The 24,631-nt window shown below is 44.8% G+C and overlaps 3 protein-coding genes and 1 long non-coding RNA gene across 5 annotated transcripts; 1 reads left to right on the top strand and 3 right to left on the bottom strand.

Moving 5' to 3' along the window:
• Positions 1-52: 52 nt before the first annotated feature.
• On the bottom strand, positions 53-5,645 carry LOC101757891 (protein HIRA). Of its 2 annotated transcripts, XM_004956148.4 has the most exons (11): positions 5,576-5,645; positions 5,060-5,444; positions 4,116-4,391; positions 3,700-3,951; positions 3,214-3,611; positions 2,155-3,139; positions 1,635-1,845; positions 1,279-1,513; positions 1,064-1,186; positions 757-877; positions 53-626 (listed from the first exon to the last, which is right to left on the bottom strand). In XM_004956148.4, the coding sequence occupies exons 2-11, from the start codon at positions 5,165-5,167 to the stop codon at positions 363-365; spliced, it is 2,973 nt and encodes a 990-aa protein (XP_004956205.1). In that variant the 5' UTR covers positions 5,168-5,444; positions 5,576-5,645; the 3' UTR covers positions 53-362. The 2 variants fall into 2 exon arrangements, with proteins under 2 accessions (XP_004956205.1, XP_022679883.1); XM_022824148.1 differs by lacking the exon at positions 5,576-5,645 and having other exon boundaries at positions 5,060-5,519.
• Positions 5,646-7,185: 1,540 nt separating this feature from the next.
• LOC101757496 (fatty acyl-CoA reductase 1) lies at positions 7,186-13,245 on the bottom strand. Its single transcript, XM_004956146.4, has 7 exons — positions 13,034-13,245; positions 12,777-12,880; positions 9,372-9,571; positions 9,096-9,196; positions 8,790-8,994; positions 8,420-8,669; positions 7,186-8,004 (listed from the first exon to the last, which is right to left on the bottom strand). The coding sequence occupies exons 1-7, from the start codon at positions 13,125-13,127 to the stop codon at positions 7,444-7,446; spliced, it is 1,515 nt and encodes a 504-aa protein (XP_004956203.1). The 5' UTR covers positions 13,128-13,245; the 3' UTR covers positions 7,186-7,443.
• A 5,912-nt stretch (positions 13,246-19,157) lies between these two features.
• LOC101757107 (histidine-containing phosphotransfer protein 2) lies at positions 19,158-22,206 on the bottom strand. Its single transcript, XM_004956145.4, has 6 exons — positions 21,827-22,206; positions 21,581-21,714; positions 21,389-21,457; positions 20,412-20,483; positions 19,965-20,037; positions 19,158-19,523 (listed from the first exon to the last, which is right to left on the bottom strand). The coding sequence occupies exons 1-6, from the start codon at positions 21,884-21,886 to the stop codon at positions 19,494-19,496; spliced, it is 438 nt and encodes a 145-aa protein (XP_004956202.1). The 5' UTR covers positions 21,887-22,206; the 3' UTR covers positions 19,158-19,493.
• Positions 22,065-22,559, top strand: LOC111256210. The gene is made up of 2 exons (XR_002676204.1): positions 22,065-22,202; positions 22,278-22,559. It is a non-coding gene; the product is annotated as an uncharacterized LOC111256210 (long non-coding RNA).
• Positions 22,560-24,631: the final 2,072 nt, after the last annotated feature.

Genomic DNA, 24,631 nt, shown 5'->3' with positions numbered 1-24,631 from the left:
CTACGGTACTTTCAGTAAAAGCAAAATACGTAACACACGGTAAAAACCATCAAGATCAACCAGAAAAGGACATGAGTTTACCCTGCCTTCTACAGAACTTTACTGTTACACGATAATCACCAGGCGACCTCGCCTCCTTTCTACTGTTACACTCACCGTTTTACAGCTAACGGGTTCAAAAATCAGTGTTCGCCCGAGGTCGCCTCCCTTGCTAAACAATGTACCAGCTACATGCACAACTAATTGATTGGTTCTGATAAGCACTTCTCAAAACAAGACTATCCTATAATACTTACCCGGGGGGGGGGGGGGGGGGGGGGGGCGGTCAGTAAGTCTCCAGCAACCGATGCCAGGGGCACCTACTAGGTGATCATTTTGTCATTGGCTTCTGTTATTGCTGGTTGCGGTGTTGGTGCGACATCCATCGGGTCAGCTTCGGCAGCTACATCCATCGGGTCAGCTTTGGCCTCGGCAGCAGCAGCTACATCCATCGGGTCAGCTCTGGCCTCGGCAGCTTCATACTCTGACAGGAGGTCCATGAACTCGTTGAGCAACCGCTGGACTTTCCGGTTTGATGCCATCGAAGGAAGTATGTCTTCCCTGAGAAGTTTGTGCTTCTTCATTCCCTGTACAATTGCCATCAATTAGTATCCAGACTGATTTACAGTTCACGGACCCTCATGGTTATTTAGAAAGGAAATAGTCCATCTTTGGTGGACATAAAATGCTAGAGACGAGTCTAGTATGCAGACTTACAAGAACATCAGGATCCCACACTGGATTTTTGGGATCCGTAGATGATGCAGAACCGAGCATGCCCATTGGAGGGCCTAGGAAGCTCTCACAAACCTCACGTAGACGAGATTCATCTGCTTCTCTGCATATAATTAAAAAAAGACATTTCATTAAAACCTAAAGCTTCACCAAATAATTTTCATCAGACAAAGAGATTCACATATTTTGTCAATCAACTGAATGGATAGAGCTGAGGCTCACAAAAGCAATGCTACAAGTTCAGGATAATCCACAGACGTGGAAACTAAATTAAGTATAGATGACTAACCTTGCCAGAAACCGAATGTAGGACAGGAGGCATTGGCGGTACTCCTGTGGTGACTTCAAAGCTAAAGAAGCTGCCAGCTGGGTCTCCAAATGGGCGCGTGTCTGCAAACCATCATCTGTAACCCTGAAACAGAAATTCCCACATGTTGGTTTAGAGCAAACTCTGGTATATTTCAAGTGGTCATAATACGAGAGCAATCAAAAGTGCATGCCGACCTGCTCCAAATAGGCTTTCTAGCCATGAACTTGCCTATATCAATCTGCAACTTGCCTAGCTCTCCACCTTGAGAAGAACTAAATGAGGTAGCAAAATTTGATGCTGGAAAACAATCATCGGCAATCCTTAGCCAGCACTTCATGCTCATATCATAAAGAAAAGCATGGCGGCTGGCAAGGACAACTAAGGGTGAACCACATCTAGAGAATTTAGCAGATATAACCTTTACTGCACCTGTCAACAAGGCAAAGACAACTACTAAGCACCGACTATTTCAGCAAATACTAAGACGCAGTGAAGTTCAGAACAGCCATCTCAGGCTGTGCATGACAAACTAAAGACTGGATGTACATACCAGAATGATTTCCTGATGGCTCATCTGGAGATGCAACCAATGAAGCCAAAGAGTCCTGCAAAATGCAGTTCTTGTTATAGAGGTCCCATATGTACATTAGACCTCTTCTCGTGACAAGAAGCAATTTCCAGCAGTCGTCACAATCTATAAAAACGGCTGCGGATCCCATCATCATCGCAGGCATCGCTCGTCTTCCACATTTCGTGTAAACCTAGTTAATTCAGAAGAACCAATTGTGAGGAAACAAAAGCCTATTCCAGCAATAATTTACAGGGGTTAGATAGTACTCCTTTCTAAAAAGTGCTCTCCAATCCCACACTTTTACTGTTAATATCTTATATATTATAATGTTTATGACCATGAAATTGACATCATATGAAAGTGTTTTCAAATATGAGTAATTGTTAGTCAAAGGTTGAAAAGTTTGAATCTCGGGTTGCATGTGCGCTTTACAAAAAGAAAATCCATATTGAAAAACGGAATCAATCAATAAGGAATTCTGATAAGGAGTAATACCAACCTGCAGGCAACCATCTTCACAGCCAACGGCCCAGAAATTTGCATTGCCTGCCAAGACAGTAACCTTTCCAGAGATACGATCCGACCAAAGAGTTTCTGTCCCTCTTGTACACCTTATCTCAGTTTCTTTTGTTGAAAAAGCACCACCAACACCAATCATATCAGCTGCAGCGCGTTCTACAGGCTTTGCTTCAAGGCAGACTGGCAACAAATCCTCATTGTCTTTCTTATTTGATACATGGATAGAAAGCACAGAGCAGGTCAAGGAGCCTGGAACAACAGATCCAGTGTGTTCTACTCTGAGCCTTCCATCATTTCCTGCACCGGTTGAAGCTTTTTGAATAACAAGACTCTCGGTAATGTTCGCCCTGGCTGTGACACCAGAGCGGTCCTTAACTCCACAGTTATTACAGTTACCGCTACCGCCATAAGATGGTCTTATTCCATTCATTCGCTGATCTAAGGACGAAAAATCCACAACCTGATTCTGAGAACTGCTGGGTATGTTATCCTGATTGGAAGGAAACCCAACAGCCTCTGGGATTATTCTTTTCCGGCCATCAGGGCGCCGGTATTCTCTCTGCTTCACTGGACTAGATAACCGAGTAACTTTATTTATATCACCAGCAGCAGGTCCTGATGTTTTCTTCCCATCTTCTGGTAAAGCTTCAGGAGCTTTCGGGCTTTGCGCAACTGGAGCTGGGTTAGGCACATCCGCAGAAACTTTTGGGGGTGCTTGAAATTGCTGGACAACAGAAGTCCCTTTCTTGCTAACCGATTGCTTTGCTGATGCTTCTTCAAGCAGTAATTGTGCTGGGCTTTCAGCCAGATTTGATTGCCGTCCTCTGACATCACCATATCTACTCCTCTTCAATTCATCCAGTTCAGAATCACTTAACCTGTATCCAAGCTCCTTTGCTTCAAAGTGAAAGTTGGCAACCGATCCATCCAAGGAGCATGCAAAAAGTGAATAACCATCAGGGCTCCTGTAAGGTGAAAAGCACAGTATCACGGTGAGCTTGGGTATATGGGTTATAAAGGAATAATCGAAATGTCTTACCAAGATAAATCAACCACACTTTGAGAGAAAAAATGCTTAGCAACAAACAATGGCCGGGCACTTGCTGTCGTCCAAACAGTAATAGTTCTGTCTTGACTTCCAATAGCAATAATGTTGTATGGTTGCTGTTCTTTTGCTGATGTCTTTGATGCTCCATTGGCCCATCCAGCTGGCACAGCCTTTGTGTCTTGGCCGTTTGAGATATTCTTACGGAACAGTGAGTTATTAAACTTAACCACAACAACAGGTGCATTATGCCCTAGAAAGTCAAAAGTTGCAGACCAGTCGCTTCTCTCAAGCACAGGGGCTGAATGCCTAGGTTTTTGGAAGCCATGAGTCGTAGTAATGAAGTGGCCACAAGGTGACCATGAAAGTCGCCTAAAAAATGTTGAACCAAGCTGCAGGAAGATGGAAAATGAGAAAGGCTTTCAGCAACAAAGGCATGTCGATCACAGTAAATGGTAAAAGTTAGGAAACATAACATACAGATTTTGCCCAATGGCCTTCTGTTTTGTGAGCAAGACTCCAGTCACTTGTACGCCATATTACAACAGTTTTATCATCTGATTGGCTTGCAAGGAAAGAACCAATAGGATCCCAAGTAACCCCTTTGACCAAGCTGGAATGCCCTCGCAAGACGGCAGTGCACATGCCGTTGGTCATGTTCCATATGTGAACAGTATTGTCCAAGCTGCCGCTAGCCAATGTTGAATCATCAGGGGACCAACTAAGATCTACCTATTTTAGGCATAGGAAAAGGAGGTGTTCAACAGTTAGACAGTAACAATACTAAAGGTGATAATACGAGCTCAAGAGTAACAACACAAATTGTACACATGGTTATTCAAGGAAAAACAAAAGGGCAGATATACAGTGCGGGTGCAATTTCGAAAGATAATTACCACGTCCGCAGTATGCCCTCTTAAGGTCATAACGACCTTCCAATTTTCTACATCTGCAGGTTCTCCACTACCAAACTCAGCTGTTCCAGAACCAGCTTTTCTCTCATGAATTAGGATAACCTGATCATCTGAACCTGAAGCCAGATAGCGTCCATGCCTGGCCCATCTCACGCAGTTCACTGATCCAAAATGGTCACGCATTGTAGCTAGCAAACTTTGGCTGGAATCATTGTTGGCATTGTTCTTTTCCACAGATTTCATGCTCCATATTCGAACCTATTTCAACAACGAAGCAAATAAAAGGGACTTAGTAAAAGAAGAAGATCACCTAGGAAAGACAAGGAAAATATGAAAGAGTGGCTATACCTCAGTATCACATAAACATGAAGTTACCATCAAATATGACTAAACAGAATCACAAAAACGCAACAAACACAATGTTAAAATTTTCAATTATCACCCAACAACAAAGCTACCAAATCTTGAGTTTGATTAACACTAAGCCCATCCTAATAAGCTGGACTAGAAACAACACAAATGACTCAAATAGGCCTTATGAGATTAAAATTTGGCTCATAAACAGTGACTGCACCACAAGTTCCAGCTGAAAATCCTGATAATACATCACAAATTCTAATGTTACCTTAGATATCTCCCAATGACTAGCCAATTCACCCAAAATTAATACCCTTAACCTTCAAATAATACTTTCAACTTAAACATCATAAGCTCATAAGCTACTATTTATACTTAACCTTCAAATAATAATTTCAACTTAAACATCATCGAAGCACAAAAAAGTTAACCACACAACAGCATGCGAAAAAACTAAGCAAGGGAAGTTAGCAGGAAAAAAATTCATTGCCAAAAGACAAAAGAGCATGGGAAAATTTACAGTTGTGAGCTCCGATAGAAAAGAAGGGGAAAAAAACAGCACAACATACCTTCTGGTCGCCACCTCCGGTGGCGAAGCGGAGGCCGCCGGCCTGGATGTCGATGGAGAAGATCTGCAGGCCCTCGTGGCGAATCCAGCTTGGCTTCTCCGTAATCATCTCCTCGTACTTCCTAGGCAGATAAGATTACACTCCTCATCCGTCACAGCCCCAAACCGACGAGGCCATGCTCAAAACCCTAGAAATCCGCGGCGAAAACCCTAGCCGGGGGACGACTGGTACAGGGGCGCGAGGGGGCAAATCGGGCAGGCGAGATAGTATAGAAGCTCGGAGGAGTAGGGATTCGGGGGGGAGAATCGCAGGCGGCGGGAGGATTCGATCGGCGGGTGGGCGGCGGCGGCGCGGCGGTGCGAAGAACACGGCGGCGGTGTTCGTCCTGTTCGTGTGTGAGAAAGGAAAAAAAAAAACAAAAAACAAACACAAACACGAATCCGAATTCGAGTGAAAAATTGAACTCAAACGAAAAGTGCAAAGGAAAGGCAAAGACGTGTCAGGAATTTAATCCACCTTTTGGCCTTTTTTAGATCTCCAATCGAATACCACCGTATGCCATGTGTATATCAAGTGTCATGCTTTGATATTTGTACTTTGAATAAGGTACATTCGATGCAGACTGTAACTGCATCTGCCAAAATTCTGTACTGTTGTTCAGCTTTTTCTTTGACAGTCAAGTTGGTATATTTGTAATCTCGAGGGGGGAAAAGGTTGATATCTTTATCATGTCTCCGTAGATCAAAGTTTGAATTCAGCATTTGCAAATAGTAACTGAAACTGCCAAGAAAAACAATAAGGCATAAGAGCATCTGCAATTCTTAAATCCCCCGTCTCTTTGTTCTGTACTGCAAAAGCAATTGCTTGCTCAAAATGCAGAGGGGCAAGGCTGACTGACCTCGTCCATCCCTTTTCTTTCTTTCTTTCTTTTCTGTGAGGAGATGGTAAATTGTCGGCCCTAGATTTTGATTTAGAAAAAAAAAACAAAAGACGAATTTGTTGCGTGAATTCATCCCGTTGGATAAGGCGTAACGGAAGATGGTAATTGGAGGACGGCAAAGGTGGCAGTCTGACAGAGCGATGGTGATGAGCGTATTGGGCCGGGCCTATTTCGATCAGGTCCATGTGTCGTGTTGGACTTTTCGTCGTGCAGAGGCCATCAAAAAGACCCAAACCTAACAGACTAAGGCCCTGTTTGGGAAGGGCGTGTTAAAATTTAACAGGGTGTTAAACTTTAACACCCTCAAATAAAGGTGTTAAACTTTAGTATCTTGAGGTGTTTGGATGATCTGTTAAAATTTAACACCTTAGGTTGTAATTGACAACTTTACCCCTCATTACTCCTCTCAATGGCAGCCAAATACCCATTCTTCCTTCTTCTCCTTCCTCCTCCTTCCTTCTTCCTCCTATCCTGCGCCTGCCGCCTCCGACCCCACCCCTGCTCGGTCCACGCCGTGCCCGGCGCCAACGTCGGCGTCGGCGCTGCCGGCCGCCCCGTCGGCCCCTCCCCTGCGCATGCCGCCTCCGGCCCCGCCCCGCCGCCGGCGTCCCCTACCGCGGCGCTAGCGGCCGCGCCCGCCCGAGCCCCCAACGCCACCACCGCGCCCGCCCGAGCCCCCACCGCCACCACCTGCGCCGCCCGCCGGTCCCCACACCACCGGATCGGCCTCGCCCGCGCCCGCACCCGCCGGCCGCGCCAGCCGCCGCCCACGCGAGGCCGCCCGCGCTGGCCGCCGCCTGCCGCCCGCGCGAGCCCGCCGCGTGCTGCCCAGCGTGGCATCCCGACGCAGGAGCGGCGCGGACCGGCGGTGGCGCGCGATGGGCGGACCAGCGGCGGCGCGACGGGCGGACTGGCGGCGGTGCGCGACGTGCGGATCGGGGAAGGAAGATGGGGGCAGTGGAGGAGAGAGAAGAGGAGAGAGAGGGGGGCAACCAGGGAATAAGTGGGGAGGGGGACCACTTTTAACACCTTTAGCACATTTTAACACCCCCTCCATGTGTTTATGAAAAGAGGGGTGTTAAATTTTAACACTTCATCTTTAACACTTGTGTTTGGCAACCAAAAGTGTTAAAATCTGTTAAAAAGGGGTTGTTAAACTTTAACACCCCCTTCCCAAACAAACTGATGAACAAATAGTCGGAGAATGTCATATCTTATGAAGGTCTGCAACAAATAACCGAGGTTATGAGGAGGATAGGATGACCGACCATCGTGTATTATATAGTAATTAAACAATAACAACCGGCTAAATTATAACTAGTTATGCAAGCTAGCTGCTGACTGATCAATAATGTCTCTTCAATCTTCACCATGCAGGATCAACTCTTGTTCTTCGCTGATGATGGCGATTCCAACCCTGGCCTGACAGACAATGTGGGTAGTTTCACTTGAGCACGTACTTCATGACGCCCGGGATGTGGATCCTGTAGAAGTAGTCGTCCCAGTCGAGGGTCTTGGGGTCGAAGTTGAACACCACGCGGTCGCCGTCCGCCATGCCCAGCCGCAGCCTCTCGACGTTGGCGTCGTCGAAGACGCCCCGGAAGAGCGAGAAGGGCCCGTAGAGGTCCACGAGGCGCATCACGAAGGCGTACTTGCGGCCCAGCTCGGCGCAGAGGCGGCCCAGCAGGCCGCAGCAGAGCAGGTTCAGCAGCCGCAGCAGCTCCAGCGGCAGCCGGTACCGGACCACCATGTACGCCGTGAAGGCCGCCACCGTGGCGAAGAAGTGGATCCGCCGGGTGCGCACGGGCCGCCCGTCGGGGCCCGTCCGAGGGTGCGCGTTGAAGTAGCGCATCCCCGTCCGGTACAGCACCGCGTACGGCGCCGGGTTCCGCAGGGACGACGTCGCGTGGTACACCGCCGGCGGCGTTTGCGGCGGCGGCGGCGGCGACGACGCGTGCGCCGCCGCCGCGGCCATCATCGCGCTCACCACCATGTCACCGGGGATCTGCATCGATCACATTGCATGAAAATTCAATTCTTTGCATCGATCTTCATATGAAAATTAACTGATCAGATTTATATCAATGAGATTCGATCATCAGGACATGCCCAACCCTGGCCCAGCTGCTAGCATCGATCATAATGAAGGATCCTGTGTGTTCTTAACCCCGATTTGCTTGCATGCCAGGATGATCGATGGTGCATTTAGGTCATGTCGTACCATAGTAGGTGTGGTAGTTGGCTGCTAGCATGAATGTGCTCGCAAATGCAAGAGTGTTGAGATGCATGTGTGATGATGCGCCGCGCGCCAACCTGCTACCTACCTAGTAACCTAGTGAAGCACAGCTATAGCAGCTGCTACCTACAGTGTAGAAGTGGGCAGCAGTTATGATGCATGGGACGGACAGACGGCGACTTACGACGTCCATGGTGAGGTCGAGGTCGGCGAGGAAGCAGGAGAGGTTCTGCTTGGCGTAGCCGATGATGATGGCGTCGATGGTCCTGGTCCCTTCGATCCACCCCGGCAGCGGGTCCCGCTGGATGCTCGTGATGATGCTGGGCCGCACGATCACCACCGGCACGTCGCCGCCGCCCATCAGCCGGCCCAGCGTCATCTCCCCGAGCGCCTTGGTGAACACGTACGTGTTGGGCCACCCGAACTCCCGGGCCCTGCACATTAATTTCATTCCCATCCATCATTGGGAATTCAGAAGGTTAATCATATTCACACACTGTTTAAACTGCATTGTCTTAATCATTCCAATGTGCTACATTTTTAGTTTTAGTTACCTGGCGAGGCCGAGCTCCTTCATGGCCTTCCTCTCGTTCTTCTGCTCGGCGTCGTCGGCGGCGAGCTGCCGCTGGTAGTCCCTGGCGAGCTTGAGCTCGGCGTCGACGTCCAGCCGCGGCTGCGCGCCATCGTCGTCGCGCAGGGTCTCGCCGTACTTGAACGGCCGCTCCTGGATCAACCCCTGCCTCTCCCCAGCCACGTAAGCTGCCAGCATCGCAGTTGTTTCTCAGTTTAATTTCTTCGTCATCAGAGTCTAAACCTGTCATTTACAGCTTGATGCTCTGCTAAGATTCAGATTTCTTTACCAGTGGAGACATGGAGGATGACCTCCAGGTTGGGGCACTGCCTGGCCAGCTGGCACATATGCTTCACCCCCATCACATTCACGTCAAGGGCCACGTCATACCTGCACACACGCATATTGTTGATCGCAGGGTTTCGTCAGGCCATTTTCACTTTGCCATGAAAAGTACTGAAGGGAGCGAACTCCTTTTCATAAGATTCGAGGGGAAAAAAAAGGGAAAAAGAAGTGTTTTTGAGAAGAAGAAAATTGACGGACGACGACGACGACGATGACGGACCTCTCGTAGAAGTTGGTGGTGGCAGCTCCATTGACGATGACGTTGATCTCCCGGGTCATCTCGCTGAGCTGGGCTCCCTCCACGCCGAAGTTCTCGTGGATGATGTCGCCGGCCAGCGCCACCACCTTCTCCTCGATGAAGGCTTGGAACCCCTTGCCGTGCGTCTCCCGCAGAAGCCCAAACAGCTCCTTCCCGATCACCTGCATTTTTTTTAACACAGCTATAGCATCAGCAACCACGCATGAATTTTCCAAAACATTTTGTTTCTATATATACTAGAACTAATGTAGAACATTTAATTTCTGTATTGGAATATTATATTTTTAAAGGAAACATTCTAGTACAGAAATTAAATGTCCTAGCATACAGGAATGAAATGTTCCGCTGAACCATCACATCGGCCTGGATGCTACATAAGGCATGTTCTTTGCTGGTCCATGGCACGACGCATGTCTCGTACCAAACGCTTTGATGATGGCAAGTTCATAGGGTGGATTTCGACTTGCATGGGCCCCCAAATGGAGAGATTGCATCCTGCACTGCATGCATTTCGTACGACGAGGCTTGGTGTCCTGCATGGCCCTCTCAATGGCAATTTTTGGTATAGTAAGTAATTAAGTAGGGGGTTAGTGTAGGTGCGTGCAAACTGAGGCCCTGTTTAGTTGCTTGATTTTGGACAACCAAAATCACTGTACCAGCACTGTAGCATACTGTAGCGTTTCATTTGTATTTGTGAATTATTGTCCAAATATTGACTAATTAGGCTCGAAAGATTCATCTCGCAAAGTACAACCAAACTGTACAATTAGTTTTTGATTTTGTCTACATTTAGTACTCCATGCATGTACCGTAAATTTGATGTGATGGGAAATCTTCTTTTTGCATAGTGTCAAAGTTGGGATTTTAGGGTAACTAAACAAGGTCTAAAAAATTACCAGTGCAGCGATTATGTGCAGAGGTAGATCTGATGGACCATACTGATCCAGGATGGAACTTTTGCCGCTAGGGTCCCTATGCATGAACTTTCCTTGTCCTCCTTTTGTACAGTAGAATACAGTTCCTTTGATTTAGTAACACAGCATGGCATTCTTTTTTTTCATGCATGGTTAAAAGGTTACTGTAGAGCATATTGACCTCGGAGTATTGATACATCCGAGTAAACAAGAAAAAGGAAAGAACTGTATTGCTGTCTGAAATAAGTGACCGCTGTGACAATTAACTCCTCTGCGCAGCACATGCCTCTGCCTCAGCTGTAACTTTCAGTGGTAATAAAGATCCCAGTCCTACTAGGTTTTCCTTAAAACTGAGTGCTAGTGCTACATTTGGGGTTTTTTTTTATTAGGAGAAAGAGTTTTCACTTTGTGAGAGACTGAAGAGCACGGTACATTGCAATCAACATGCATACGGGCAAAAAAAGAAATTGAAACCGTGATTGTGATGAGCATCGTTTGCTTGGCATTTGATGAAATATATACGTGTGAAACACATATGAAAGTCACGGAGGACCAAAGAAGTTGATTGGAAACTTCAAGTATTCCCAATATTCTCCACCAGACCACCACGTCATTTTTGATCTAAGGAAAGAAAGAGATCGTTTCAGGGTTGGATTCGGACAAGTCTATTTTCATATGGATCAGGACTCATGGCCATATCTTTTCTAAGGTGGCCGCAATCGTTGATTTGTTCCAGGGACGTTTTCTATCTATGATGCTACGTCATCCTACTTTCGCTCGATGGGCCTTGTATCAAGTCGGGTTCAATAAGGACGCGTCCTAGGATTGGAGCACGACACCAGGACTCCCTGGTCATCCTCCTAGGTATTAATAAGGATTAGAGCCACCACAAACAGATTGGGTATGTTTAGATGAAAGTTTAGCTACTGCTACTTCCTTGTAAACGCGTGTGTCGATTAGACCATTCGATTTGCTTGATTCAAAATTCCAAATTCGAGCATATCATATTCATCTTTTGGGCAAGGTCCGTGCACTGTTTGTTTGTCCACTTGTTTTTGCTTGTTCTTCGATTTGCTTGCAAGTTCAAGGTTATTCTTGGCACGGCAAGAACAATGATAAATTGGAGCTGATGTAACTATCGCTAAAGCGCAGTACCCCTATTGGTCGTTGTAGTTGGACAACATAATATTAGATCCACCCTAAATTAAGTTATCCCCACTCACCAAAAGATTGGGAACAAACCCTTAGCGGTTCCCATCAGATTGTGTCTTTGGCGCTGCCTGAATTCCTTCCAGATAGGAGTATACTCTCGATACTGGCTACATGTTCATTGTTCAGTCAGGCCTCTCTAGTCTAGGGACTTGTATGCTGAGCCTGAGACGACGCAAAACCGGGGCGAATTCACCCAGCCCACAGCATGATGCTGCAGCAGCACACTGAACCGGGCAGCACAAGTGCCGAGGGCAGTTACTCCTTTGCTCCTGACAAAACCTACCATCAGCTAACCCACACGCATACGCAATAACTCCTACAATGCAGAGGCAGCCAACATGTATACGAGGATGCCTGCATCATCTGCAGATGGCTCTCTCGTCTCTGCACCATGCAGTGCAGGTCTCTCTTAGGATTCAGATCTAGCTGCTGAACCCTGCAAGGGGGGCCCTTGCATTGCCTGCTTCATCATGCTTTGATTGCAGACAGAGTCGGGGAGCCTAAGGAAAGGATCTACTTTTTTGACAAACTCTAGCTGTCGTCAGAATTGGATGGTGAACTGTTCAAGGGCTCATGGACCATGGACACATCATGCACCTATGCAATGCAAACTGATCTTTCAGTCTTCACCAACGGCAGCAGCGAGAGCATAAATCGATGTCCCTTTAGCAACACAGCTCCTCTTATTACGCCACAGTAGCACGCGTACTACCATTTGTACTCCCTCAATACTGTTTGCAGTGATTGGGCACGACGTAGGATTTGCCGGTCACGTCCATTGTCTGAGGGGCCGGTTCAGTTAATTCTCCCCCGAGAGGGTTGTATATAATCTCGTAGTACTAGCTAGACTACGAGTTGATTTGACTTCAGGCCAGGGTGAATTGAGATGTATATAGAATCATAGATGGAGAGAAAATTACTTCGTTTATAGGTGTTTGTATGCATACAAACACATAAAGAAACGAAGAAAAAAGAACTGAATTAAACAGCAGCAGGACACAACGTTAACAAACAAATAAAGGGAGCAACATTGCAAGTTTGTTAATTTGTGTGAAGAATGTTTCAGGTTCTTTGCTGCATGAACGTAACCTATACTTAATTAGGCCCAAGCATGCCACTCTACTGCTTAATCAATGGTTACTTGAAAATCAGGTGAAGTGAAACAACCCAAAATTATAAACAAAAAAAAAATCCACTAGAACAGAGAAGCTACTGTTGTTAGAAGTGAAAATGAGCTCACCTCAGTCTCAACCCGTTTCTTGGCCGATGCCGCATCCGGCGCTCGCACCGGGAGGTAGATCCTCTTGACGTCCGGCTGGACCCTCAGTATCTTCTCCACCAGTACTGCAGCGAGACATGACAAAAAAGAAAAGCACAAGAACAGGTGAAGGTGAGCACAATGCATTGCATGCAACGGCAGCAAAAATGTTTGCTGAACTTTCCATTTCATCGTACGGCGAGACGACAAGAGAGACTCGTGCATGATGCAGTGCTTACTCTTTCCAAGGAAGCCTGTTGAGCCGGTGATGAGGATGCCCTTGTTCTTGAAGTACCCTGGGATCCCTGTTGCTTCCTCCATTGTTCCAACCATCTTCCTATCTACCCGTGTGCCGTGTGCTTCTGTGTTTGTCTAGAGAGAGAGAGAGAGAGAGCAGGAGGGAGAGAGGTAAGAGTTCTTTGGCGCTAGAGAAGGGTTATGTGTGAGGAACCGCACAAAAAGAGGCTCCTGAGTGTGGGTATTTATACACAAGCCGGCCACCAATGTGTGCACGTCTTTTGGGGGGTGGGGTGTTTGGTTGAGTACACGTAATAATCTATAATAATTAGCATAGCAATGGCATGATGGACTTTACTGCTGCAAGAGGGACAATATAATAATGCACTGAGTTCAGAAGATTATTCCAGTCACTGTCAGGAGCAGATAACAGAGGATTAATCCGTCTTAGATGTGTAGACGTGTCAGAGCAATGAACAGCCAGCCTATCAATGAGATTAAGCTTGTTGTCACATGATGTAGTTCAGAAGGAACCTAGAGAGAGCCTAGCTGCATGCTTTGACAACTGAATAAGTTGTTTGTCGCAGAGGCTAGTGATACAGCTGAGCTGAGACACGACTATCATGTGGTAGGATGACACAGGACGAAACTGACGCATGTTTCCCAACAAAAAATGAGAAAAAGAAAAAACAAGGTTGATCTGGAGATATCGTTTACCAGATAATCTGTCTTCTCTGCTAATTGTTGCTGGCGAATATTTGTTTGCGCATTATTGGCTTACACCAGAGTAGCACAACTTTAAAAAAGCTCCTAAATCCCAACCACTGAATGCATTCGGTTCCTTTTCCCTTGTTATCTTTATTACGTGGATAATTCATCAGGATGCGTGATCCATAGGGTTCTGGATACATTCTGACGCACGAAATCCGCAGGGCACCTGTTTGGTAAGCTAATACATGCTAGAACATGGGCTGGGTGATGGGTGGCATCAGCGAAAACGACACGCGCCGCGCTTGGATTGGCGTGATGATTCATCTTTCATCAGAACGAAGTAGGTCACCAAGTATGTATTCGTTCCCTCCAAATAAAATAAAATAAAATAAAATATGTCCGGAGTAGAACATTGCTAGCTTCTCTTCGATCCCCTCCATCTCAGCATCGATAATCCCCTCCATCTCAGCATCGACATGATGTGGCAGCACTTGCAGTCTACTTACATCATCTTATTACACTTATTACTATAAGTATGAATTTAAAGTTACTGGAATGAATGAGCTGAAGACCTGTCTAGAGTTAGCCGCAACTCTTTGAATTGAATGCCCTTACCCTCTTCCCCTTTAGGACCTGGCTGGAATCAATGAACGAATCATGCATGTTGGGTACGGGAAATTAGCCTTTTGTGTTAGGATATTAGGCTTACCCATCAATTTAGCCTTTTGTGTTAGGATATTAGGCTTCATTTGTCCTGAGCTTCGGTAGACTAGCTAGGCCCAAGGCCATGGTCTTTGTGGCCACTGACTCGCAGGTACAAGAAGCTGTTTGGAGCTAAGTAAGTTGCACATGATCGAATCGCAGTCTTTTGATCTTTATTTCTCTACCTGAAACATGTGATTGCGCTAGCCACTGCAACGGTTGTGATCTTTCTCTACCTGACATATGCAACGCCCGAATGCGTGTCTCATTCAGACAGTCGGTGTCTCATTCAGCGTCAAGCCTTTTCTTTGTAGCAATACGTTGATGCGTGACAGCCAATAGAGACAGAGATCCGATGCAACATGCATGGGAAAGCATGGAATCGTCTGCCTCAAGGATTAACGAGGCCAAGCGTGATCCGCCGCCGTATCGCTTGTCCATGGGAAAGGAAAAACCAGAGGTGGCATTGGGATCAGCCACAAATTCTGCATTAAACAATACCCCCATCTCCTCAATAGTCAAGATGAGTAGATGGATGTGCATGGAAGGAAATACTAGCCCTTGTTCACTTCCCACAAAACTCCCAACTTTAACACTATGCAAAAAGAAGATTCCCCATCACATCAAACTTGCGGTACATGCATGGAGTACTAAATGTAGACGAAATCAAAAACTATTTGCACAGTTTTGTTGTACTTTGCGAGACGAATCTTTTGAGCCTAATTAGTCAATATTTGGACAATAATTCACAAATACAAACGAAACGCTACAGTGTTGCTACAGTAATTTAGCACCTCCCAAATTCGCGAAGTAAACAAGGGCCTAGTCCCTGTCTGTCAGTCAGTCAAGTCCTCTGTCATGTTAGACCAACCAACGTCCAACGAGAGATGCCAATGCAATGCAAGGCTGCAGGTCAGCTCGGGCCAGGGACAGATGAGGAGGTCGATTACTGTAACTTTTAACCCAAGCCCTTGTTCACTTCCTACAAAACTCCCAACTTTGGCACTATGCAAAAAGAAGATTCCCCATCACATCAAACTTGCGGTACATGCATGGAGTACTAAATGTAGACGAAATCAAAAACTAATTGCACAGTTTTATTGTACTTTGCGAGACGAATCTTTTGAGCCTAATTAGTCAATATTTAGACAATAATTCACAAATACAAACGAAACGCTACAGTGTTGCTACAGTAATTTGGCACCTCCCAAATTCGCAAAGTAAACAAGGGGCAAGTCTACAAATGAATTTGCAGGAACGGGTCACAGGATCAGCCGCACCTGAAACTAGCCACTATTTCTCAGGAGCAGCTAATCCCACGACTCGCCCCCGAAAACTCACCTGGAAACGCAGGTGACAGGATCGTCCGCTCGTGGAGAACGACGCGCGCGTGGTGGTTCTAAATGTTGTGCAGGATCCACATGTTCACGCCTTCCTTGTCTCTTCTTCCTCTCTATGTCTACTCTTAAGCCTCCTTTGGAATATAGGAATGGAAAAATATAGGAATAGGAAAAATATAGAAATATGATAGAAATGCATATGCAAAAACAAAGGAATTGAAACTAGAGAAATTGTAGAAGGTTAGGTGTTTGGATGGTGTAGGAAGAACATAGAGATTTTTAAAGGAATCTTAAGAGCTATTTTCAATTAATTAACGTCTTTGATAGGCACAAGTAACCAGTTCCTTCTTTTGATTAGGCACCACCAGCAGCCATTTATCGATTGCTTGTCCTCGTTCCTGGTGCATAGGAAATTTTCAAAGAGATTTAAGTGGATTCTTTTTTTTTTCCTATGGAATGAAAGGGAAAGGAATTTTTTCTTTACTTTTCCTGCTATCCATTCCTATGAACCAAAGGCTGCTACAGGAACCAAATTTATAGGAACTAGGATCCTATGTTTTTCCTTTGTTTTTCCTCCACTCCAAAGGAGACCTTAGTCTTATCTTTTCCTCTCCCTCCTTATCCCTTCTCTCTCCCTCAACTTCTTCTCCGGCGGGCGGCGGCCCCAGGAGGTCCAGCTCATCGGTGGGGTATGCGGCCAGGGGTGCTGGAGCATCCGGTGAGGCCCCAGCATAGCCTCCACGCATGTCTGGGGGAGCGACGGCAACAGGCGGGTCCTGGCATAGTCTCCAAGCGCGTGCGGTGGTGCACCGGTGCCCGGTGGCACGTGGTGCGGTAGCCGGCACGGCCCGGGTGCAGCAGTGGCCAGCAGGATCTGACTATTTTTAAAATTTTTTATTTGATTTATAAGGGCGGGTGAACAACCGCTCCTGCAAAATACTATTTTTAGCTGTGAAAAGTGAGGAGCCATCCTTGAAAAATATCATTTTACCTGACCGACCTGGTGGTCCGGAGTTCCTAAGTTCGAACCAGCCTCTTTGCAGAATTTTAAAAGAATTTTGTAAGGATAAGACTGTCTAAGAATTCTTTTCCCCAAACACCACTTTACGTGAAGCTTTCGCACTAGGTACGTCCTTTTGGCATGTCCGTGGCTACATGTGCATCGGTTTCACAGGCTCAAGGTGCCGTGAACGAAGGCCCGGTGGCGACCAGAGACCTTCTCCACCATCAATCCATGGAGCCAGTCAGCAGCAGCAGGAGGAGACCAGATGAGAGTTGAGAGATGATGACGCGCCGACTTGCATTTGCAGCGACGATGATGGTGAGGTCCTGCACGTATCCGTCGATTTATGGGAGTGATAAATATTGGGCCGCAATGCAAGCCCAACCCGTCGGGGAAACTTAGCTTCTTCTTGATAATCCCTCATGAGTCATAATAGTCTCATACCTTGGATGGGGAGAGGTGACCTAATATAATAATCATATTTTCCTGCCAAGCCCAACGTATTCATTATTTGTTCTAATGTAGCTGCTGTCATGTCTGCTCAAACAAGCCCTCTCTCTCGTGGCAATGAAGTTCATGGGAGTGATAGGTTTTAGGCTCACCGGAAACATCTTTGCTATAGAATGTGTGTTTGTTTCGGTATATAGGCAAATGTGAATTAGGACGTGTTTGATCCTTGGGCTAGCCCTTATCACATAGAATGTTCGGATGCTAATTAGAAGGATTAACTATGAGCTAATTATAAAACTAATTGCAGAAGTCCTAGGCTAATTCGCGAGACGAATCTATTAAGCTTAATTAATTCACATTAGCAAATGGTTACCGTAGCACCACATTGTCAAATCATGGACTAATTAGGCTTAATAGATTCGTCTCGCGAATTAGCCTCCATCTGTGCAATTAGTTTTATAATTAGCTTATATTTAATACTCTTAATTAGTATCAATCATTTGCTGTGACAGGTGCTAAAAATTTAGCCCCTAGTATCCAAATAGGACTTTAGTAGTATCATCCACTGTTCCACAGATCCAAGCGGAAAGAGTAGGCCTAGCTCCAGTTCCAGGATCTAGGTTGGATCTATATTTTGTAGACTAGATTAAAATGGTTTAAGTATTTATACATTTAATTTAAACTATAGATAAAATAATTTATCTAAATATCTACGGCACTCCAACTCTGTAACAAGATTTCCGGGAGCTGCAAATATCTAGCTTAAAAATTCACATAGTTTTTTAAGGGGCTCTACGAACAGGATCATAGATCTAGGAAGAAGATGAAGCTTCTGCTCGATAGCTTTTCTTCTTCTTTTAATTTAACCCATGCCTGGTTGTCACCGATACGAGACTCAGCTCTGGAGTATGACGCTGCCCGAGCCTCACTGACTGTTGCATAACGATTAATAAAAATACGCTATGCATCCTTGATGGCGTACTTCACCTCTCCCATTTTCGCCCCTGCTCGTGTCTGTCTCCAATCGCAAGCAGGAATGAAGTAGGGATCATGAGCTAAACTACAAATAAAAAAAAAAACAAATGGTGATGCGCAGCCATCATCTACTATAACCCTTCAACGGAATGCGATTTAAAACAATAAATGATACAGATGAACCTCTAGAAAATTCCTTAGAAACTTGCCCAAGGAATGATAACGAGGCTATGTTAAAGCAGGAAACGAGAGCAACTAGTGGACTGGTGGCCCTTCCCAGATAGACCACCAAACTGCGCTACAAGTATCGTGTTGGCATGGATCAAATCGATTGTTTAGTCGTTTTCGGAATCTACTCCACCCATCCCAAATTATAGGTTGTTTTGACTTTTTTAGATGCATGTGCATATGGTATATCTAAGTGCATAATAAAATCTATGAAACTAATAAAATCAAAACGACCTATAATTTAGGACGGAGGGAGCACCGGATAACAATATCCTACCTGTCTCTTCACCATTTGTTCTCGGGAAGCACATGGCTTCTGATCATAAGATCATTGTTTTATGTATGCATATGGTATCAGTCAATCGGCTTGGACAAGATATCATTTTGATTGCAACATCATGCAATGAACCTGTTACCCCCATCCAGGCCAGAGTGTATTTACTCTCTCCCAGCAAACACTGCAGACGACGAATGCTTCCTTCAATTTGGTTTATCCCAAATAACAGTGGTCCCGTACAAAAGGACAGTTAGGAAATCTGCAGAGGCAGGTCAGATTTTTCGAAAGGAACAATTGGCTTGGTTTGATTATGAATCTCTCTGCATACGAAGTGGATCCCAGCTAAACGAAAATAAATTGACTTTGCAGTGAATCTAACAACAATTCTCAAGATTTCAAACCCATAATATCTGCCTATTCGTAACTCATAAGAACACAAGTACACAATCAGCAAGGCTTCACAGCTCAAACTCGGATAGCAAGATGCGATTCAGAAACATACACATACACCAGCATCGATTTCCAAAAGCAAAGAGCCAAAGAAATCCGCTAGCTGAGTTACCAGGCATCCAGTACAAGTTTGCATACGTTGGCAATCCAACACAAACAGGGTAGACACAACGCTAGACAGCCAGAGTCTTGTAAGCGTGAAAACCTCAATGTCAATGATTTCACACGCATTGCAGGAATCCAGCAAACAACGAACATGGCCTACATCTCCAAAGATACAATTAATCATGTGAGATCACATGCAGCTACGCTCTTTCTGCTTCAATTTATTGTTGAGCCTGGATTTGCTGCTCAAGCTGCATGAAAAGATGATAATAGGTCAATAATGCAAAAACAGGAGCGCTCATAAAGCTAAGCTGCCCAGGGGCATGAGTTTACATAAATTCGCATATCAAACATGTGCAAAAACTAGCTTCTATAATCTTATTTAGACAACTAGCAGATATTCAATTTAAGCTGAGAAATCAATGCCTCTTTGCCACTTTGTACTATCCCATGTATTACAAATAGAAAATGAACACAGAAACATTCACCAGCCAGGTGTAATTTTAAGAGACCTCAAAAATTCACAAGTAAATGCTTCAGAAACCAAACAGTTATTCTATACAAAGTTCAAGTGGAAGCAGGGAGAGGCTTCGTTTTTGCCTTAAAATGCATATGATCCATTTTTACTATGGTAGTTACCAGTAAGTAAAAACTAGTAAGTCAAAAGGCCATGTAAGAACGTAAGGTACTACCTGAAGCATATTCTGGAACTTGTTGCGCAGATCATAGAACTCATTTCTTACAACAGCTAATGCCATGATGCACCTGAAATTATGCAAACCCGCCAGATTCAGTAAACTTGCAGAGCTTGAATAGTTAAAATGTATCAAAAGTTGCTATTCTAACTTGATAAAGAAAAACTCAATCCATCTCAGTATCTAGTCACTGTACATATATAGTAAACTCAGAAATATGGAACCAGCACACTTACATGAAAATAAGCAATAATTAGCATGCTGAGGTAATGAAACAAGTGTAACTGATTTTCTCATTATAAATATTAAAGAATTTGCATAAGCTAAATGTAGTACAATGCAAGACAAGACCGACTGGCAGCCGCAAGCACATGTATGAAAAATTAAACAACAAAGAATGGGGACCAAAATCATGGTATGACATCTAAGTTACTGAATACTGACCCGTCTCTGTTCTTATCCTGACATAACTGACGGAACTGCATGCAAGTAAACTTCACCTTCTGAGCACCAACACTGAAACAGGCCAAAAAAGAACAGATCAGCAAAACACCATCAAACTGATTCAGTTAAAAGGATTCTGAAAAGCACCATATCTATAGCATCTGAAGCAACCACCAAATAACAAAAAGATAAGTTTTAACCTCAAGGTTCAACTCTGCCGCATGTTGACAACTTGACAAACTTATTAGGGTAGTAAGCAATAGACAGCAGTGCTAGGGTAATTACTAATAAGTATGGACAACAATTCTGGGTAAGTGTAATAAGCATTTTCTAAAGCATGGCACAAATGTGATAATTGGCAACTACTGCTAGTTCATCTGGTAAGCGCATGACCCAAAAGATGAGGCTCTGGGCTTGATAAGTAGAGTGCAGAGTTTATATTGGGAGGTTTGTGGTATGATCCAGTGATCCGTGAACCAATCTAAAACAAAATGTCAACATTCCAGTAGGCTCCTAGTTCCCAAAAGGCAAGAAAACTGAAATGATCTGCCGATAGCAAACAATATTCAGTACATCCTATTGTCACTGTCGTACTTCAGTTGGTGAAACTACCATTTCAATAGCTTACTATAGCAAAACAATAGCTTCAGAAAAGTTTGCAATACGACAAATTTGGTCTCACCATTTATTGCACAGCTGTAATATATGGTAACGGCAAGAATATTCAGGATTCGACAACAAAATGTTGCGTACAGTTATATGATCCTCCTAGCCATTGACCTATCATGGCATAAACGATATAAACTGCATGCCTACTCATCAAAGCACCTATACATGGCACGTAGAGTCAAAACTGCATGCCTACAACTACAAGTTTAATCATCAACACCTAGCATATGCACACTCAAAATAGCATCGCAAAAACAAAAGGCGCGCAGAAATCGAAAGCAAAATCAGATGTGGGGTGATGTGATCACCTGGCGCTGCTCCCTTTGAGCTGATGCACGTAGGCGTCCACCTTATCGAAGTCCACGACGGGCTGCTCCCTGCACGCAGACGCAAATACCGGACCAGGTCAGATCAATCGATCGACACTCCACAGCAGAGCAGAGGAATCGCCAGCAGGAGCAACAATACTAGTAGACATCAGGGAGGCGAAGAGGGCGTACAGCAGGGCGGCGAGCTCGGAGATGATCCGGTCGGCGTCGTCGCAGAAGAGGGTGACGACCTCGGCGACGAAGCCCGGCGTGCCCCCGTCGTCCTGCAGCATCTGCAGCTGCTGGAACTGGTCGTCCACCAGACCCTGCACCGCAACCGCAACAGAAATTTTTTAAAAAATATAAATAAAATCGTCGAATCCTCCAGAACGCCCAATCCGGTCGGTCAGAAGGGGAACTCGGAGAAGCCGGGCTCACCGAGGCGAACATGGAGGAGAGGAGGGCGTTGAGCTGCTCCCTCAGCGCGGCGGCCGCCATGGCAGCTTGCTCGAGGAGTGGGAACTGGAAGTCGGGGGTGGCGTAGGAAGTAGGCAGAGCTTGTGGGGGGGATTGAGGGGGTGGTGGGTAGGTGAGTTGAATCCGATCCGAGCGGCGGGCGATCGTGACGGGGGAATCTATTTATAAACCCGCGCGCCGGTGAGGAGGAGGAGGAGGAGGAGGAGTGGGGGAGGGAGGATTGGATTCCGCGGAGCGCCGCAACAAGCTGTGGCCACGGCGAACCCCCGGTGGTGGTGGACTCGCTCGATTCCTCCTTGCCTTCCCTGCTGCCGCGTTGGTGCTTTCCTTCTCCTCGGTTACTACCCTTTTTCCCTCTCCTCATTTTCCTTTTATTTTTTCAATTCATTCAGGGTCTTACTTTTTTTTTCAGGGTCATCGGTTCGATGCGACCGTACACGTGTACGGCTGCTGCAGCATGGAAAGGAAAAGGCCGTTGGGTGGTTGCCTATTTGGCGTTTTTTCCCTTCTAAATTCGATGGTTATATACGTTTAGGCTAACTTCTTTGTACCAGATAAATGTTGTGCAAAAGAAGTCATATTTGGTATTACTGTACCTATATTTATACATGCGATGAAGTATGGTGGTCCTGTAATTTATTACTATTTGTAGCAGAAAATAAAATAAAGCTTTCACTCCCAGTGAGACATTTCCATGCTGAACTGTTATGTTTGTCTATCCGTAATACACCAATAGATCCTTTTAGCCTTGATTTAAAGTTTGCGTAAAAAACCTTAATGAATGTTCCAGCAATTTTTTAATGCCCTAGTTTAAAGTTTTTCATAAAATATTTAATCGGCTATATGCCGGTAAAGTTTTTATTCCAAATTAAAGTGCGCCTTTTAAATACATTCCATGATACGTGGAAGAAATATTTGTATAGTGTAATTTAATGTTTGCTCTAAAAACACGCAACATGCCACTTAAGCGATTTTGCACCACGGTTTAATGTCTGCCGTGAAATTCTTGGTGTCTTGAAAAAAATTGCCTTATTTTATGATAGGAGCGGCATATGTTAATGGCACACATATCCGGATTTGGGCCGAGCACAAGACTCTAATAGCCTAATGGGACCATTGTAATCATGTGCTATATTTGCCTACTATACTGAAATTTATAGTCATATCGTGAACTATTTTTAAAATTTGTTAAGTTGTACCAACAGTGAGATAATTCTCAAATGGGTTGTATGGAAAATTTAAAATACCATTTGAGAGTTATTTTTAATTTGTTAAGTTGCAATTTAATGTTTACATAAGAAAATGTTGTCCACGATATGCTATTGAATTTTTTTATGTTCACCCTAAAATACCATATCGTAATGCCAGCAAAACATTTTTGTTGCCATAGTTTAAATTTTGTTGTGAAAGCTTGGATTTAGAAGCTTTTACAACAACTTTTTTATGTTGAGAAGAGACTTTATAATGTACATGTTTGCTAAAAAAAATCTCGATAAATGAAGAGAAACTAACCGTTTTAACATTTCTTGTCGTAGCTTAAATGTTTATCAATTATGGAATGGAAACTTGATTCGTGATTTACTAGCGAAACAATTTTACGCTGCAGTTTTTTTGGGCAATTTTTACGTGCAGTTGAAAGCTTGTTGTAAGAATGTTGAAAAAAATTCTTGGTGTTTTGAAAAAATGCCATATTTTATAATATGAGTGGCATATGTTTAATGACACATAGATCCGGATTTGGGCCGAGCACAGGACTCTAGCAACCTGGTGGGGCCATTGTTATTATGTGCTATCTCTGCCTACTATGCTGAAATTTAAATTCCATGATAAATATGTACTAGGCGACTCAGACGTGACCTATATATTATCACAATACTAAGCCCGCCCCTTGGTAACACAATCAATAACACCCCAAGAGGCTAGCAAAATACTACATGTCCTCGAACTCTCCGACATGTCATATGCTTGAAATATTCTTATGCCCTAGTTTAAATTTGCCATACAATCTATTTGAAACTATTTTTAATTTGTTAAGTTGTAACTTCATATTTACATAAGAAAACGTCATCCACAATTTTCTTAATTTTTTTATTGCAACACTTAAAGTTTGTTGTAAAAGCTTGGATTTGCAAGCTTTTACAACAAATTTTTTTATGTTGGAAAGAAACTTTATACTGTACATGTTTGCTAAAAAAAAATCTCGACAAACGAAGAAACTGTTTTAACATTTCTTGTTGTAGCTTAAATTTTTGTATTTATGGAATGGAAACTCGATCCGTGATATACTAGCAACATTTTTACGCTGCAGTTGAAAGCCTGCTGTGAGAATGTTGATCCTCATTACGTGCCCTCCTCCCTCCGGCCGCTTACTCACTCGGTGTCATGCAGACATGTACTCGACAAAAATGTGTCAAATCTTTATTAAAAATGCCGTGTGATCTGACAGTTGTTCGAGATGGGGATATGGACGCTTGCTCGGGAGATGTTTTGCACGTTGGCGGCCACGACCGCGCTTTCGGCGAGGCTGCGATTCTGCCTGTCTCTCTGCCTCCACGGATTTGGAACCTTCACATGACTGCTGCGACTCCTTTTCTTGTTTAAAAGTCGGCCTCGGTGGTGTCTGCACAAAAACCTGCTCCACATGCTGGGATTTCCTCTCAGCTCCACTCACTCACCACATGGTTGGATTTGGAGCAGCATGCCTGGTGTAGTGCGGTTTCACTTTCACCGGATGGTCAAAGCAGAACACAAGCAAATTTGACTAGT

This window comes from Setaria italica, chromosome II (assembly GCF_000263155.2).
Source record: "Setaria italica strain Yugu1 chromosome II, Setaria_italica_v2.0, whole genome shotgun sequence".
NCBI lineage: Eukaryota > Viridiplantae > Streptophyta > Magnoliopsida > Poales > Poaceae > Setaria > Setaria italica.
This window is presented reverse-complemented; position numbering and strand designations above follow the sequence as displayed.